Source organism: Chiloscyllium plagiosum, unplaced genomic scaffold, assembly GCF_037043375.1.
Source record: "Chiloscyllium plagiosum isolate Xiang-an unplaced genomic scaffold, Cpla_swu_hap1 HiC_scaffold_8, whole genome shotgun sequence".
Lineage (NCBI taxonomy): Eukaryota > Metazoa > Chordata > Chondrichthyes > Orectolobiformes > Hemiscylliidae > Chiloscyllium > Chiloscyllium plagiosum.
The window spans coordinates 44450078-44469670 of record NW_028270146.1 but is presented as its reverse complement, the minus strand read 5'-3'; the positions used below and the strand labels follow the sequence as shown (position 1 = coordinate 44469670).

The 19593-nt window shown below is 39.4% G+C and overlaps 1 protein-coding gene across 4 annotated transcripts in view; it reads left to right on the top strand.

The window, feature by feature from the left end:
- Positions 1-19593, top strand: part of dync1h1 (dynein, cytoplasmic 1, heavy chain 1) — a 99075-nt gene that overhangs the window by 77826 nt on the left and 1656 nt on the right. For all 4 annotated transcript variants that reach the window (XM_043697386.2, XM_043697385.2, XM_087989763.1 and 1 more), the window contains 11 exons: positions 2727-2838; positions 2959-3019; positions 3408-3531; positions 4280-4393; positions 7207-7377; positions 10587-10804; positions 11011-11114; positions 12980-13191; positions 16454-16607; positions 17279-17421; positions 19142-19310. In XM_043697386.2, the coding sequence (XP_043553321.2) occupies positions 2727-2838; positions 2959-3019; positions 3408-3531; positions 4280-4393; positions 7207-7377; positions 10587-10804; positions 11011-11114; positions 12980-13191; positions 16454-16607; positions 17279-17421; positions 19142-19310 (1582 nt within the window). The remainder of the gene's footprint in view (positions 1-2726; positions 2839-2958; positions 3020-3407; positions 3532-4279; positions 4394-7206; positions 7378-10586; positions 10805-11010; positions 11115-12979; positions 13192-16453; positions 16608-17278; positions 17422-19141; positions 19311-19593) is intronic.

Sequence of the window (19593 nt, the reverse complement as noted above, 5' to 3'; positions counted from 1 at the left end):
TTCCAGTGGCTGCCTATCCTTCCTTAGAGAAGGAGACCAGAACTGTTCATGTTATTCTAGGTGTGGTCTAACTAGTGCTGTGTATAGTTTCAGGAAGACTTCACTATGTTTATACTCCATTGTCTTTACCTTTGTCTTCCCTATTACCTGCTGATCTTGTACACCAGCTTTTTAAGATTCATGCATGAGGACACCCAAGTCCCTCCAAACTTCACCTTTCTGCGGGCTTTCTCCATTTAAGTAATATTCATCTCTGCACTTTCTACCAAAGTGCACAACCACAATATTCCATCTCCTGAAGTTTAGCAAGTGAACAGTAACACTCAATATTTTTTGTATCTAGATTGTCGTCCTCATTTTTCTTTCCATGTATTTTTGTATTGTCTTCAAACTTGGCAATATACATCCACTTGCCTCATCCAAGTTTTTAATATATTGTAAAAAGTTGTCTCCAGCATTAATCCCTGTGGCACACCACTAGATACAAGTTGCCATCCTGAAAATACCTGCCTTATCCCAAATCCATCGTCTATCAGGGAACCTGTGCTGTATCCATGCTAATGTACCACCCCAACACATGGGCTCTATCATACTAAGTAGTCTTGTGTGTGGTTCTTTACCAAACAGATTTTGGAAATCTTATCCACTGGTTATCCTGCTTGTTAATACCCCAAAGAGATTGGGGAGGCATTTTCCCTTCATGAAACCATGCTGGCTCTGCCTTACTATATTTTGCATTTCTAATTGCTACTATTACATCCTTTATAATCTAGATATTTCTGTGACAGGTGTTCAGCTAACTGACCTATAGTTAGCTGTTTCTGTCCCTTTTTGGACCTTCATATGACTTAGAGTTACATTGGCAGTTTTGCAATCCATTGGGATTTTTCCAGAACCTAAAGGATTCGAGGGAGACCAATGCATCTCTATCTCTCATCTGTAGCTACTTTCTTTAATACTGAAGGGTGCAACCCCTAGGTCTAGAGGACTAAGCAACATGCCCTGTAAGGTGCACAACTGTTCCAAGGATCCACGTGTCACAGTCAGTGTCAGCACGTCAATCACTGGGTTGACCTTTCGTAGGAGAAAGAAAATTAGAGGGAATGCTACTTACCAGCTTTTCGCACAATGTTTTCCTAGAATATATGAATGTTTTCTCAAATGATAATTATTGTATTTATGTCCACCACCATCACCTTTGCCCCCGATTTGGTATTTTTGGAAAGCTACTATCTTCTATTGTGAATACTCATACGAAGGCTTGATTAAACTCCTCTCCAATTTCCTGGTTTCCCATTATTGTTTCTCCAACCTAATTTTCTAAAGTATTTCCTTCCCTCCCCAACCTTTATATTTAAAGAAAGTAGATATAACATTATACAACATTGGAAAGGCAGTTGTTTGAACATTTTTAATGTGCTTCCAAGTGTCATATAATAATACAGCACAGGTACACTCTCTTCGGCCTGCGTTGACCAGTTATCCTGAACTGGGCTAATCCCATTTGCCAGCATTTGGCCTATATCCTTCTCAGACCTTCCTATTCATAATACCCATCCAGATGTCTTTTTAGATGTTGTAATTGTACCAATATCCACTGGTTCTTTTGGCAACTCATTCCATATGTGTCACTCTCAATGTGGAAAAAGTTGCCCTGTAGGTCCCTTTTAAATCTTCTCAACCTCCAACCCCACTCACCCCCTACACACACTTTAAGCCTATACCCTCTAGTTTTGGACCTGCCCTACTCCTGGAAAAAGACCTTTTCTTTTTACCCTATCCATGCCTCTCATGATTTTATAAACTTGTATAACGTCTCCTTTCAGCCTCTGACGCTCCGGGGGGGAAAAGTCCCAGCCTATTCAGCCTCTCCTTTATAGGTCAAACCTTCCAATCCCGGCAACATACTTGTAAATCTTTTTACCAAACCCCTTCAAGTTTAACAACAACGTTGCTATAGCAAGGAGACCAGAATTGAATTGTGGCCTCACCAATGTTCCTGTATAGCTGCACCAAAACATCCCGACTCCTATACTCAGTGCACTGACCAATGAAGGCAAGCGTGCCAAATGCTGCCTGCAACTCTACTTTCAAGCAGCCATACACCCGCAGCTCTAGGTCTTTGTTCAGCGACGCTTCCCAGAGCTCTACTATTAACTGTATAAGTCCTGCCTTACTAAAATGCAACACCTCACATTTATCTAAATTATACTGCACCTGCCACTCCTCAGCCTACTGGCCCATCTGATCAAGGTCCTATACTTTGAGTGAACCTTCTTTCCTGTCCACTACACCACCAATTTTGGTGTTGACTGCAAACTTAACTAACCATAATTTCCTATATTCACACCCAAATCATTAGAAAAATGACAAAAAGCAGTGCTTAGGAAATCAAGTTGAAATTCCTATCTATTTTTCACATCGACATCAGTGACTCAAGGCTGTCAAATAATGGATTTTGTCATGTTCTAGACTTAAAGTCCCATAGAAAGTAAGAGAATTGTGTTTTATCCATTTCCAATTAGTTTGATATGTCTCGATAATTAGTTTAGTCATTTTCAAAATACACGCTATCAATATTAAGTTCAACTTTTTCGGAATTATTTTATCTCTTCTAACTGTTGTAGTCTGTAGCAAAATAACTTGTATGACCACCTGTATGGGTATGTTTGTGTGGAGGTTATTTCTCCATGTCGACTGAGATCGACCTTGCTTGTTATCCTTAGGTGAAGCCAAACACTCCGGTGCTTATGTGCTCTGTGCCTGGCTATGATGCTAGTGGACGTGGAGAGGATCTTGCAGCTGAACAAAACACTCAGATTACATCTATTGCTATTGGTAAAAATTCTGCTATCAACGTGAATAATAACTGATGGAAATACAATTGAATTTTTTAGTCATTGACACTTTGCATTCAGCGTTTCATTATTTAATTATTTTGACAAATGTGTAATATAGGTTCTGCAGAGGGTTTCAACCAGGCAGAGAAAGCTATTAATACTGCTGTCAAATCTGGAAGGTAAGTGAAGTTACCCAGTATATTGCACTAGTTGAATTTGTGACATACATACTATTGGCAACATTTAATATGTACAGTGCATAATTACCCAAACTTTGCCTTGATGTTACCAACATCAGCACTACTCACATTTTAAAATTTATCTTTAAGTTATGTATTGCATGAGTGCACAAACATTGAAATATGTAAACAAAAACTAGTTTTGCTAATTTAGAAGTCATGCCTTCATATTCATGTCTGGTGCAGTTTTACCCTGCAGTCAAGTGTAAGTGGATATGATAAATCAAATACATTGGACTTGATGTTGACCAGGAATTAATGACATATTATCTGATCGTGTTGTTTCTAAATGGCACTTGTAACCAATTTTTTTTCACTCTTTTAATAGGTGGGTGATGTTGAAAAATGTACATTTAGCCCCTGGTTGGCTCATGCAATTGGAGAAAAAGCTGCATTCCTTACAACCCCATGCTAATTTCCGTCTCTTCCTTACAATGGAAATCAATCCTAAGGTAATACTTAATCTGAGTATTAAACTTGCCAATAAATTTGTTATGCTGTTAGTAAACTTCAAATCTTCTGGACAATACAGCAGTGAAAACAATTGAACATGCCCAAATGTTTTGGTCACTTTTCAATAAACTGTAAATTCTGTTGCTCATAATCAAAATGAAACCGAATGCCCAATCTTGACAATTAGAACTTCAAAAAGTCTACTTCAGCTTCTATTTTATCCTTTTTTTTTCATTCGTGTGCTATGCATTCAACAAGATCGTGCTGATGTTGTACCTCAAGTTCACCTTCCTGCCCTGTCCCATAACCTTTAATTATTTTTACTATTCAAAAGATCTGTCAGCCTATTTCAACATTGTAGTGTTTAATGGCAGTGATTTCTCATCCGTTTACAAAAGATGATCATCTTTTATATCACTGCACACTATTGATTAAGAAAGTGGGTTAGTTAACCTATTTTTAGTATGTTGTAATAACTGCGAGGTATGAAATCAGCCCACTGATAGTCCTGTAGTAATGTCCTTTTGATAGAAACATCAATCAAGGAGTTTGAAATTCGTCTTGATTTTCTTTTCAAAAGAAAGTGGACTGGCAAATGGAGAATGAGCTGATAGTAAATCAAATTTTAGTATTTAATCCTTTAAAAACAATACCATGAATTTTTTAAATTCCAGTGTCACTGTAGGTACCTCTACTTTATAGAGCAAAATAATGTTCAATGTTATAGTGTCTTTTTAATGTTTGCAGGTTCCAGTGAACTTGTTACGAGCTGGGCGTATATTTGTATTTGAGCCACCACCTGGTGTGAAGGCAAATATGCTGAGGACCTTCAGTAGTATACCAGTTTCAAGGATGTGCAAAGTAAGAACAAACTAAGGATTTGATCCCATTATTTTCTTAGAGGTAGCGTACTTTGTATTAAGAGTGTCGAATTTCCCATGCTGGATGGGCAAACGGCTACTTATAAGTCTGTTAATTGGAATACAGATGAATGTATTTTTGAACCTTGCATGGTGAACAGAAGTTGGGACATTTCCATGTCTGGCTTGTTGGGCAGTACCATCATCTTCCTAACTGTCAAAAAAGTATACAGTGCACATTGTTGCAGTTGTTGGAAGTGTCTAATTTCTCCTTTGCAATCCAGTATGAGTGGCACCAAATGGTTGTCACAAGCATGCATTCTGATTCCACCCAGTTCTGTTGTGGTCATTTTCACAGGTAAGGACAACAGTCATTTCTTAGCAGAATTCAGAGGTGTACCTGCATATAATTGTACAGGTACTAATTCACTAACACCATTTAGTGTTGGTTATTTATACCCTAAATCAATCCATGTAGCCTGAGAACGTCATTCTGGAACATTGAGTACCAGCACAATACACCCAATTGCATAACAAATATTTGGAAAGGAACCAAAAAATTCTGGTTGACAGTCTACAATTTATTTTTTCTTTCCTGAGCTAAAATTGCCATGTTTAGTCTACTGTTGATTCTGTATTTCTTCAGGCATTAGACAAAATGTTTAAGTACACAAAGCAGAGGCTGCCACTTGTTCATGCAGGCTGTTTGCAAGAGCAACTCATTTAGTCCCACTTTTCTGTCATTACCCACATTATCCAATTCATTTTTGAAATCCAGTTTGATCTGCCTCCTCTACATTCTCAGGAAGTGCATTCCAATTTTTGCTTGCTGGATAAAGCTTTCCCTCATGATGCTGTTGGTTATTGTGCCAAACACCTTAAATTGGTGGAACCAGTTTGTTCCCATCAAGTCCTCTAATGATTTATTAACAGCATTCAGCATACGCTGCCATCATCAGTGATTAGTCCCAAAATTCTTATTCTTGTACCAAAATGAATTTGCATTTCACTGCATTGCATTTCATCAGCCATTTTTCTACCTATTCCAATGGTCATTGTGTCTTTTGAACATAGAACATAGAAAGGTACAGCACAGAACAGTCCTTTTGGCCCACGATGTTGTGCTGAAGTTTAATCCTAATGTAAAATATAATAACTTAACCTACGCACCCCTTAACTCACTGCTATCCATGTGCATGTCCAGCAGTCACTTAAATGTCCCCAATGACTCTGCTTCCACCACCACAGCTGGCAACGCATTCCGTGCATTCCCAACTTTCTGCGTAAAGAACCTACCTCTGACGTCTCCTTTATACCTTCCTCCTAATATCTTCAAACTATGACTCCTCGTACCAGCCAATCTTGCCCTGGGGAAAAGTCTCTGGTTATTGACTCTATCTATTCCACTTGTTATTTTGTACACCTCGATCAGATCTCCTCTCTTCCTCCTTCTCTCCAGAGAGAAAAGTCTGAGCTTATTCAACCTTTCTTCATAAGGCAAGCCCTCCAGTCCAGGCAGCATCCTGGTAAACCTTCTTTGCACCCTCTATCTTTCCTATAGTAATGCGACCAGAACTGGACACTATTCCAAGTGTGGTCTCACCAGGGACTTGTAGAGCTGCAGCAAAACCTCGCAGTTCTTAAACTCGATCCCCCTGTTAATGAAAGTCAAAACACCATATGCTTTCTTAACGACCCTATCCACTTGAGTGGCAACTTTGAGGGATCCATGGACTTGCACACCCAGATCCCTCTGTTTCTCCACACTGCCAAGAATCCTGTCTTTAATCCTATCTGCAGCGTTGGAATTCAACCTTCCAAAATGCATCATTTCGTATTAATCCAGGTTGAACTCCATCTGCCATTTCTCAGCCCAGATCTGCATTCTATGTCACACTGCAGCCTACAGTAGCCCTCGATACTATCGACGACACCTCCAACCTTTGTTACCTGCAATTTTACTAACCCACCCCTCAACCTCCTCATCCATTTTATAAAAACTACAAAGAGCAGAAGCCCAAGAACAGAGCCCTGTGGGACCCCACTCAACACTGACCTCCAGACAGAATGCTTTCCATCGACAGCGATGTTCTGCCTTCTGTCAGCCAGCCAATTCTGAATCCAGATAGCCAAATCTCCTTGCATCCCATACTTCCTGACTTTATGAATGAGCCTACCATGGAGAACCGTATCAAATGCCTTGCTGAAGTCCATATACACCACATCCACTACTCTACCTTCGTCGACCTGTCTTGTCACCTCAAAGAACTCAATAAGATTTGTGAGGCATGACCTGCCCCTCCCAAAGCCATGCTGACTGCCTTTAATCACACTGTGCTTTGCCAAATAGTCATAAATCCTATCCCTCTGAATTCTTTCCAAAACTTTGAAGTTTCACACTATCCTCCATGCAGTTCACAATATATTTGTAACCTGTAAACTTGGCAGTTGTGTTTATTAATATTAGTCAGGAAAAGTTGCAATATGCCTGTTACGTATCACTTCATCAAATATTTTTGAAAGCCTGCATATACCACATCAATCCTTTGTTACCTTATCAAAAAACTCAAATATGATTTTCCCCATTGCTAACTCTGAGCTGATTTTCTTTAATGAATATGCAATGTCCCATATATGTTAATTTTGGCCTGAACCTCAGCAACAAAGTTAAATAGACTGGCTTGTAGATAGCAGATTTGTTTTGTAAATTTAAATTGATACACAAACCAGATTCTTGACCAAGTTAACTGTTAGAGTTTAAATATTGTACAAGCTTACAAATACCAACATTTTTAAGTTCAAATGTCATTCTAGTCACCAAACGAGCGTGCACGCCTGTACTTCCTTCTGGGTTGGTTCCATGCCATTATACAAGAACGTCTGCGATATGCTCCTCTGGGCTGGTCCAAGAAGTATGAGTTTGGTGAATCTGATTTAAGATCTGCTTGTGATACTGTGGACACCTGGTTGGATGATACAGCAAAGGTAAATTTTTGTTGAAAGTATTAAATCTGTTGCAAAGTAAAATAGTTTTGAGATTTGTTAGAATTCTTGCTGTTTTTAAATAAAAACTACTGTAACTAAAAAGTGCACCAAATGAGTTTAACTTTAGGCTAGGGTGAAGTAAAAGTAAGCTTTGAGTAGGAAAGGGGTCATTTGGCTGTTCCACACTGTCAAACAAGATAAAAGTGTAGCCCTTCAAAAATCAAGTTAAGGGAATCATTTCAGGGGCAAACTTTATAATTACTGCATAATTTAAATTAAAGATACTTTTTGGTTGATATTTTACAGTTCAGGCAACTAAGGTATTTCAAATTCGTTACTTTGGGTCATTTGGGAACTCTGGAGAAAGTGAGGACTGCAGATGCTGGAGATCAGAGCTTAAAAATGTGTTGCTGGAAAAGCGCAGCAGGTCAGGCAGCATCAAAAAAACAGGAGAATCGATGTTTCGGGGATAAGCCCTTCAGGAATGAGGAGGGTGTGCCAAGCAGGCTAAGATAAAAGGTAGGGAGGAGGGACTTGGGGGAGGGGCGTTGGGAATACGGTAGGTGGAAGGAGGTTAAGGTGAGGGTGATAGGCTGGAGAAGTCGGGAAGATGATTGCAGGTCAAGAAGGCGGTGCTGAGTCTGAATGTTGGGACTGAGAAAAGGTGGGGGCAGGGGAAATGAGAAAGCTGGAGAAATCTGCATTCATCCCTTGTGCAGATTTCTCCAGCTTTCTCATTTCCCCTCCCCCCACCTTTTCTCAGTCCCAACCCTCAGACTCAGCACCGCCTTCTTGACCCGCAATCATCTTCCCGACCTCTCCGCCCCCACCCCCTCTCAGGCCTATCACCCTCACCTTAACCTCCTTCCACCTATCGTACTCCCAACGCCCCTCCCCCAAGTCCCTCCTCCCTACCTTTTATCTTAGCCTGCTTGGCACACCCTCCTCATTCCTGAAGAAGGGCTTATGCCCGAAATGTCGATTCTCCTGTTCCTTTGATGCTGCCTGACCTGCTGCGCTTTTCCAGCAACACATTTTTAAGCTAGCATTTGGGAACTCTTTCAGCCTCTTAAATTATGGATGTAACCTTCTAAGATTTTCTAGCATTTCCTTGTGAACAATTACTTTCAAAAGCAGGTCCTATGTGGAATATCAGTGTTTGTTTAATACAGACAGCAATTTGTTGAATCATGAAGGGAAAATATTTTATAGCATTTCTACTTGTCTGCATTGACATTTTGTTCATTGCATCTGTATTGCTGTCTCGTATGAAACCACCTGCTTTTAGTTGAAATTTATTTAGTTTTTCAATTCTTTAGTGCAATATAGCTATTAAGTGATCTTCCATTTTACTTTTTAAAAGCTTAGTGATTGTAGTTTAGTTGCCTAGATATGACAAAAGACTATAAATCTAATTATTTTAGTGCTTTCACAGACAAGTTAATGTCTTGTGAAATTGTAAGAGGGATTATAAAGCTGATTAATGGTCATGGACTCTCAAACCCAGCAAAAAAAAATGTTGCTTTCCTGTTTTCATGCATAAATTTGCATTGCTTTCAGCAAAGAAATTTAGTCACTAAGGCAATTTGGGTGATAATTTGTATAATCATGAAATTGAGTGAATGTAAATAAAAATAGGGGTTACTTTACAATTTTCTGGATTAATGTATTGAAGAATCCATTGGAGTGCAAGCCATGTAAGACTGGATATTGGGCACTGGGAAAGGATAGTTGGCATTCTAACTGTGAAAGCCCTTAGGGAAGAGTAACTATAATATGATGGAATTTTTCATAAGGTGAACAGTGACATAGTTGATTCTGGTCCAAAATCTAAATAAAGAAAACTGCAGTCGTATGATGCAGAAACTGGCTATAATAAGTTGAGGAAAGTTACTTAAATGAATGACAGTGGGTAGGCAATGGCAGATGTAAAAAGTGCCTAAAATAACTGCAGCAATTGTTCATTCTTGTCCGGGATAAAATAAAGTGAGAAAGGTGGCATGATCATGGCTAACAATGAAAATTAAGAATAGTGTTAGATCCAAGGAAGGGGCATGCAAATTGGCTTAAAAAAAGCAGTGGACATGGCGATTGACAGCAGTTTAGATTTCAAAGGAAGAGAAAGTGCTTTAAGAGGTTGAAAACAGAATGGGAGCAAGCTTGCGGGAACTATGCAAACTGATTGTGAAAACTTCTATAAGTATGTGAAGAGGAAGAAGTGAAGGCAAATGTAGGTCCCTTACAGTCAGAAGCAGGAGTAGTAATGGGGAACAAAGATGGCCGAGCAGTTAAATATACATTTTGATTCTGTCTTCAATATGGTTCACTTTATCCTCTAACCTCTCCTGATGGCAAGATATTTGTGCTAATTTATGCTCCCTGAACTTAGTGATGACAGTTTAAGAATATGGAGTAGGCCATTTAGTACTGAGATGAAGAGTGTGGTGAACCTGTGAAATTCTCTGCCACAGAAATGGTTGAGGCCAGAAACTGAAAGTTTTTCCAGGGGCATTAAGATGTAGTTCTTAGGACTAAAGGGGTGAAGGAATATAGGAAGAAAATGAGAGTGGGTACTGAGTTGGATGATCGACCATGATCATATTGAATGGTGGAACAGCTACAAAGGGCTGAATGGCCTACTGTCTACTGTGTTTTACTCAATATGATCATGGCTGAGCTTAGTTTTCAACTCCACTTTCTTTTTAATTCAGCTTTAAATATTTTCAGTGATGAGTGCATCTATAACCCACTGAGGTAAAGAAGTGACGGTGAAGCAATTTCTTCCAGTCCTAAATGATTGTCCACTAATTCCTACCCTGAAGTTTATTCCTTCTAAATTCCCAACTGTGGAAACAGCACCTCAGTGTCTACTGTGCCAAGCCCCTTTATATTCATGATTATTTCAGTGAGACTCTTATTTTTCTAAATTCTAGAGTAAACACCCAATTTATTAAAAACTTCTCATGCTAGAGCAACCTGTTCAGTGTAGGGACCAATCTGAATTTTCACTGAACATTTATAATCACTTGTAATAGTTGTACGCAAATATCAGAAACTATTGTATTGCCTACATGTTGTACAATATTTGCCACTTTTTTAGGACAGATAAGGGCTTGGGATGCAAATAACCGAGTGTGAAATAATGAATTTACAAATCACAAATATTCTCAACTTCAGTAACTTAATATAGACTGACTTCTTTTCTTCAGGGGCGCCAGAATATTTCACCTGATAAAATTCCTTGGGCAGCTTTGAAAACCCTGATGGCACAGTCCATATATGGTGGGCGTATTGATAACGAATTTGATCAGCGGTTGTTGAACTCCTTCTTGGAGCGTCTTTTTACGACTGCTAGCTTTGACAGCGAATTTAAGTTGGCATGTAAGGTTGATGGACATAAGGATATTCTAATGCCAGATGGCATCAGGTAAAAAAATCTTTCAACGTAATCATTGCTTCAATTTTTTTGAAAAATTGTATTTCATGTTTAAAGAATGCTGACCTGAGAGAAAACGAAATTGATACTTTTAAAATAGTAACTGCTCAAAACGCAGTTTGTTAATGGAATCATCTTTTGACAAAAGTGCTCCCCTTAACATTAATTAGCCAATGGTTTTTTTTTATAAACTGCAGACGAGAGGAGTTCATCCAGTGGGTTGAGCTGCTTCCCGACGCTCAGACACCATCTTGGCTAGGTTTACCGAACAATGCTGAAAAAGTGCTTCTAACTACTCAGGGTAACTATTAAAATTTCCAAATACTGAACTTTTCTCATCTTTCTAAATAATTAAATTCATAGTACTATCACCTGAAATTATAGGTAATACACTAAACATTTTAAGTGTATACACTAATATGGATTTAAACAAATGTTGCAAGTTGTAATTTCCCATGTGATGCACTCAAACGAGATTTTATTTTCCTTGTTTAGTGCCATCACTTTGCTAACTGTTCTGTTGCATTTTATTTGATTAAGGTATTCTCCCAGAAGTTTTATTTTAGATGTTTCCTCCTTTGCTGGGAACAGAGAGAAAGAAAACATTCTATACCATTTTTGTTCCCATTATAGGTTCTTCCCTTCACCCCTCCTCCCCAAAACACTACAATGTTCTGAAAATAAACATCTGGTCATTTGAACATTCCAAGTTTTCATTGCTTAACTAATCCGGTTTATTGCATTATATAATTCTTCAGAACCATTAAGAGAAGAGTGTAGCCTTGGAGGAAAGGAATTTTCTTATTTTTATTTATAACTCCTTAATAGATGTTCGGCTTTACCACATTATATATTCCTTACTTATCTCTTCAGTGATTCGGTATAGCAGACCACACGAACAATTTATTATAAAAATTAATTTTGGTGTAATGTTGCATAAGTTAAATTGTTTTTAATGTTTAAAAGATTAGATTAGATTACTTGCAGTGTGAAAACAGGCCCTTCGGCCCAACAAGTCCACACCGACCCTCCGAAGAGCAACGCACCCAGACCCATTCCCCTACATTTACCCCTTCACCTAACACTACGGGCAATTTAGAATGGCCAATTCATCTCACCTGCACATTTTTGGACTGTGGGAGGAAACCGGAGCACCCGGGCAAAACCAACGCAGACACTGGGAGAACGTGCAAACTCCCCACACAGTTGCCTGAGGCAGGAATTGAACCCGGGGCTCTGGCGCTGAGAGGCAGCAGTGCTAACCACTGTACCACCATGTCGCACCATACTTATTTTAGATAAGTACATGAGTATGAAATACTTGGAGGGATATGGGCCAAGCACAGGCAGGTGGGACTAGTTTAGTTTGGGATTATGGCATGGACTAGTTGGATCAAAGGGTCTGTTTCTGTGCTGTATAACTGCGTATTTGTACATGCATCCACCACCCTCTTTGGAGGTTCATTCCACACAAACCATTCTGTTTTTAAAAAATGTGCCTCTTTTTCTTTTCAGTCTTTCCTCTCACCTTAAATGTTTCTGGTATGAAAATATCCCACCCAAGGGCAAAGTCACCTGCCATTCACCTTATCTATATGATTTTATAAGCCTCCATCAGTTCACCCCTTAAACAGCTATGCTCCAGTGAATTATTTCTGACCCCTCTCCAGCCTAATAATATCCTTCCTATAATTGGATTGCCATAACGTTTGGACAGATGTCTCAGCAGGTGCTGTCGTTTCACTGTTGATCACAAAACAAATGATCACATCATCTATGAAAGACTGGGCAGTTTCTGAATCTCCTTTGTCAAATTTGCGGGTATGCTTGGCAAAATCGTACTTTCGTTGGTTGCGAAATTTTCCTATGTATTGTTTAGCAACATAATTAATTAACACAAAGTTCATTGTTCAATAGATGTATTTTCAACCATTTGTCTGATTTGTCAGCAACCTGAGTTTACACAGTTCTACTTTTAATAGACGCTATGAATTTTATTATTGAACTAGGTTCTGAGTACCTTTTTTTTATTGTACTTGTCCAGTTGTCCTTTTTTGAAAAGGCTTTTTTACTTCAAATTGATTTTTTTTTTAACTACCAGTCTTTGGTTTAAATTACTGTCTTTAGTTAGACAGTCTTTGATCCCTTGACCATTATCTGGTTCAGGCACTGATATGCTCAGCAAAATGCTGAAAATGCAGATGCTGGAGGATGAGGATGATCTAGCTTATGCAGAGACAGAGAAGAAGCAGCGGACTGGTTCTACTTCAGACGGACGGCCAATTTGGATGCGAACGCTTCATACCACAGCATGCAATTGGCTCCAACTTATTCCTAAGTCACTCAACCATCTTAAACGCACTGTCGACAATATTAAGGTAAGAGATGTGAAATATTCTATTTTGAGCCTTGCCTTTCAGGTTGTCATCCTAGTAACAAAACCTAGTAACAAAACTGATCAAAGCAGTTACATCAGATGACTGTTATATTTTTAACCGTCCTTCTCAATTTCTTTGAATATGAATAGGATCATGAATAAGGCATTTGTACCTGCCTGTGCTATTAACTAAGATAATGGCTGATCTGATTGTGTCCACTTTTACTACCTTCACTACTTAAACCATTGACTCCTTTTGTTGGTAAAAATTGATCATGACCTTTAATTGTATTCATTGACCTAGTCTCTCCTGTTCGGGGAGGGATTGGGGACTATAGAGTCATACAGATGCACAGCATGGAAATAGACCCTTCGGTCCAACCTGTCCATGCCGACCAGATATCCCAACCCAATCTAGTCCCACCTGCCAGTACCCGGCCCATATCCCTCCAAACCCTTCCTATTCATATACCCATCCAAATGCCTCTTAAATGTTGCAATTGTACCAGCCTCCAGCACATCCTCTGGCAACTCATTCCATACACGTACCACCCTCTGCGTGAAAAAGTTGCCCCTTGGGTGTCTCTCATATCTTCCCCTCTCACCCTAAACCTATGCCCTCTCGTTCTGGACTCCCCGATCCCAGGGAAAAGACTTTGTCTATTTATCCTATCCATGCCCCTCATAATTTTGTAAACCTCTATAAGGTCACCCCTCAGCCTCCAACGCTCCAGGGAAAACAGCCCCAGCCTGTTCAGTCTCTCCCTATAGCTCAAATCCTCCAACCCTGGCAACATCCTTGTAAATCTCTTCTGAACCCTTTCAAGTTTAACAACATCATCCTTCCAATAGGAAGGAGGCCAGAATTGTATGTGATATTCCAACAGTGGCCTAACCAATGTCCTGTACAGCCGCAACATGACCTCCCAACTCTTGTACTCAATACTCTGACCGCCCTTCTTAAACAGCGGCATCATGTTTGCCAACCTCCAGTCTTCCGGCACCTCACCTGTGACTATCGATGATACAAATATCTCAGTAAGAGGCCCAGCAATCACTTCTCTAGCTTCCCAGAGAGTTCTTGGGTACACCTGATCAGGTATACATCCCCTGATCAGGGGATTTATCCACCTTTTAAACATTTCAAGACATCCAGCACTTCCTTCTCTGTAATCTGGACATTTTGCAAGATGTCACTATCTATTTCCCTACAGTCTATATCTTCCATATCCTTTTCCACAGTAAATACTGATGCAAAATATTCATTTAGTATCTCCCCCATCTCCTTCATCTCCACACACAGGCCGCCTTGCTGATCTTTGAGCGGCCCTATTCTCTCTGTAGTTACCCTTTTGTCCTTAATATATTTGTAAAAACCCTTTTGATTCTCCTTCATTCTATTTGCCAACGCCATCTCCTGTCCCCTTTTTGCCCTCCTGATTTCCCTCTAAGTATGCTCCTACTTCCTTTATACTCTTCTAAGGATTCACTCAATCTATCCTGTCTATACCTGACATATGCTTCCTTTTTCTTAACCAAACCCTCAATTTCTTTAGTCATCCAGCATTCCCTATACCTACCAGCCTTTCCTTTCACCCTGACAGGAAGATACTTTCTCTGGATTCTTGTTATCTCATTTCTGAAGACTTCCCATTTTCCAACCGTCCCTTTACCTGCGAATGTCTGCCTCCAATCAGCTTTCGAATGTTCTTGCCTAATACCGTCAAAATTGGCCTTTCTCCAATTTAGAACCTCAATTTTTAGATCTGGTCTATCCTTTTCCATCACTATTTTAAAACGAATAGAATTATGGTCGCTGGCCCCAAAGTGCTCCCCCACTGACACCTCCGTCACCTGCCCTGCCTTATTTCCCAAGAGAAGGTCAGGTTTTGCACCTTTTCTAGTCGGTACATCCACATACTGAATCAGAAAATTGTCTTGTACGCACTTAAGAAATTCCTCTCCATCTAAACCTTTAACACTATGGCAGTCCCAGTCGATATTTGGAAAGTTAAAATCCCCTATCTTAACTACCGTATTATTCTGAGATAGCTGTTTCTCAATTTCCCTCTGACTATTAGGGGGTCTATAATACAATCCCAATAAAGTGATCATCCCTTTCTTATTTCTCAATTCCACCCAAATAACTTCCCTGGATGTATTAGCGGGAATATCCTCCCTCAGCACAGCTGTAATGCTATCCCTTATCAAAAATGCCACTCCACCTCCTCTCTTGCCTCCCTTTCTATCCTTCCTGTAGCATTTGCATCCTGGAACATTCAGCTGCCAGTCCTGCCCATCCCGGAGCCATGTTTCTTTAATTGCTATGATATCCCAGTCCCATGTTCCTAACCATGCTCTGAGTTCATCTGCCTTCCCTGTTAGGCCCCTTGCATTGAAATATATGCAGTTTAATTTAGTAGTCCTACCTTGTCCCTACCTGCCCTGACTGTTTGATTCACTTCTGTTCTCAACTGTACCCGTCCCAGATTGATCTCTTTCCTCACTATCTCCCTGGGTTCTGCCCCCCCCACCTTACTAGTTTAAAGCCTCCCAGCAGTTCTAGCAAATTTCCCTGCCAGTATTTAACTAAATTGGTAACCAAATTAGGAGGAAATGCTGGAAATGAAGCATAGTCATAGAAGTGTATAGCATGGAAACAGACGCTTCGGTCCAACGTGTCAGTGTGGCCTGATATCTTAAATGCTGTCCCATTTGTCAGCATTTGGCCCATCTATCCCTCTAAACCCTTGCTATTCATATCCATCCACATGCCTTTTAATTGTACCAGTCTCCACTACTTCCTCTGGCCGCTCATTCCATACACTCCCCATCCTCTGCATGGAAAAAGTTGCCCCTTAGGTCCCTTTTAAATCGCTCCTCTTTCACCATTAATCTATGCCCTCTAGTTTTGGGCCCTCCCACCCTGGGGAAAACACCTTTTACCCTGTCCATGCCCCTTATGATTTTATAAACCTCTATCAGGTCACACCTCAGCCTCTGACACTAGGGGAAATTAGCCCCAGCCTATTCAGCCTCTCACTTTAGCTCATCCTTCAATCCTGGCAACATACTTGTAAATCTTTTCTGAACCCTTTCAAGTTTCACATCCTTCCTATACCTGGGAGACCAGCATTGCAAAAAATTCAAAGCTTTAAGGCATTTAACCCAGGAATGAAGAAAAACAAAATACAAAACATAATGAAACTAGCTGTAAATCATTACAAATTGAAGAACCGTTATAAAAATGTTTGTCTTTTTAGGATCCGTTGTTTAGATTCTTTGAAAGAGAGGTTAAGAGTGGTGCAAAATTATTGCAAGATATTCGCCAAGATCTAGCTGATGTAGTCCAAGTATGTGAAGGAAAAAAGAAACAGACCAACTATCTACGAACACTGATCAGTGAGATGGTAAAAGGTAAGAGTGTTCAACAATTTGAAATATTGTAGAAACAGCATATAAAATTGTGTAATCTTTGGAACAGTGGTATGAAATTCGATAAAAATAATTCAAACCTTGTGTCGTGGACATGCTGCAGAGTTACTTGAATAGTTGATCATAAATAATGTGCAAACATTTGGCCATTTCCAACGATTTCAAAGAGCTTTAGACTGAAGAGCCAGTCAAGATTTGATGGAGTGTTACATGTATCTTTCAGACTAAATGTTAAACAAAAGCCCCATCTACGCCTAAGTAAGCGTAAAAGATCCCATGCCTTATTTGGAAAGATGAACATGGGAGTTGTTATCCTCTCATTCCTGAAAAAGGGCTTATGCCCGAAACGTCGATTCTCCTGTTCCCTGGATGCTGCCTGAACTGCTGCGCTTTTCCAGCAACACATTTTCAGCTCTGATCTCCAGCATCTGCAGACCTCACTTTATCCTCTCATTGTAGCCAATCCTAATCCTTCAATCAGCATGACTAGATTATCCAGTCATTATGAAACCTTGCACTGTGCATTTTGGCTGCTGCATTAACTAGCATCCAAAATACTTCAACAGCTTTGGGAATGCCCTGAATACTAAACAAATGCACGTCTGATTGTGTATTTAAAGATTACAGTTCATCTTGTTTTCCTCCTCTCAAAGGCATCTTGCCTCGTAGCTGGGTCCGCTATACAATTCCTGCAGATGTGACGGTTATTCAGTGGGTATCTGACTTCAGTGAACGTATAAAGCAACTGCAACAGATATCTCAGGCAGCATCCACTGGTGGAGCTAAGGAACTCAAGGTGTGTGTGTGTGTATATGTATGTATATCACTTAATATTGTCAAACTGTTAATGCAACCATTTTTCTTTTAGTATGTCGAAGATATACAGATTTGGGATTTGTCAACCTCATTGTGAATTGATGTGGTCGGCTATGTATGAATTGGCCTCTTGTTATAAAACCTGAATTAAGTTTTAATGTTGCTGTGTTTTTGTGAATTGTGAATCTCAACTTTTTGCATCTGTATGCTGCTAACGATTTTGTCATAAAACCTGATCTCCCCATGGTAAAAAGAATTCCCCTCATTTTCCAATGTGTACTTTTGTTAACATGCATTTTAATACATGAATGTAAATCTTAAGGACATGAAAAATTGCAGTTGTTCAAGTGAAAATGTTTTATTGCTAAATTGTAACCAAAAAATTGATCTTGGTCATTATTGAGAAGCCAGTGGTTGCATTTCATTATCAAGCATGCCAATGTTTTTGAGTTCCACCTAGAAGACACTTGCATCCCACCAGTGGGACATGTACTGTTTTCAGAAATACTGACATCGAGCATTGTCAAAATGTAAACACAAATTGCATAGATTAGCTGGTATTACTAAAGGTAATTTGCAGCAATATTTTTATACTTGAGTTTGTAGCCAGAAGTTGCTAACTAAATGTCTTTAATATCTTATTTTAAAAGTCAGCTACAGTTAGCTTAAGACAAAATTTGTAATTACATTCCAGTAATGAAACCATACAAAACCATTTTGATCATTTGCAAGTCATCTTTGTTTTTTTATATATAGTGTTATGCTGTCCATGATCTCTGCTTTCGGTGGATCATTGACTTGATATTTGCAAATTCCACTGACTTTTATCAGTATAAAATAGTTACCCATCTTACAAATTACTTTTTTTAAACTGGTAGATGGTTTACTGTAGAATGGTGTACTGACAAGTTAGTTCTGAATGAATTAAAATTTTGTTTTTTTTTAGCTTTCTAACTTGGAATCAGAAGGACAAGTTTGGTGAATTAAGAAATAATGGCTGAGAAACTCACCAAGTCTGACAGCCTCTGTGGAGAAAGAAAAACAATTCCTGTTTAAGTCCAATGGGTCATCTTCAGAAGTCAGTGCAGTATGCTGAAGAAAATTTATGTTGGATTTGTAATGTTCTATAGAGACACACACACAAACTGCAGGTGGTGGAATCTAAAGTAGGTAAACAGGAGGTTGGAAGAACACAGTAAGCCGGGCAGCATCAGGAGGTGGAGATGTCAACATTGCAGGTATAACCCTTCTTCAGAACTGCAGTCCTGAAGATGGATTCTACCCGTAATGTTGACTTCTCCACCTAATGCTGCCTGGCTTAGTGTTCTTCCAACCTCCTGTTTGCCTACTTTAGATTCCACCACCTGCAGTTTGTGTGTGTCTCTATAGAACATTACAAATCCAACATAAATTTTCTTCAGCATACTGCACTGACTTCTGAAGATGACCTATTGGACTTGAACAGGAATTGTTTTTCCTGTTTGTCTACTTGTAATGTTCTCTGACCATTGATGTTGCCAGGCCTGCTGGCATCCGCAGTATTTTACTTTTATTTGGTGAGGTAAGACTTTACTACACCCACTGGAATGAACTAGTCTTTTCCAACAAACAATTGAGCTCGTAACTGAAGAATATAGACCAGTGTTTTGTTATGCTGAACAAAATATTTTCCCATATCTCAATTTTTTTATTGGTTGCAGAATATCCACGTTTGCTTGGGTGGCTTGTATGTGCCAGAGGCTTATATCACAGCAACAAGACAATACGTGGCTCAGGCAAACAGTTGGTCATTGGAAGAACTTCGACTCGAAGTCACTGTCACAAATAACCAGAATGCTGTATTGGATGCTTGCAGTTTTGGTATAACCGGTTAGTGCAAGTCATTTTCAGCAATGATTAATATATAAAACAAGTTATATCTAATGTTTCAAAATAGACACAATTGGGTCACAAATCTGAATTCTGTTTCTTAAACGTGTACACCAGTTCAATTTGGAATTTCTTTTTAGGATGTAATTCCGCTCCTCTGCCTCAGCCTGAGAGGGTTTACTAGTGTAGTCCTGAATTTAAATTCATTTCATGTTGAAGACAGGTAGCAGTTTAAAATCATTTAGTTTTAGTAATATTAATAGCTTTGATTCAGTAACTGGCT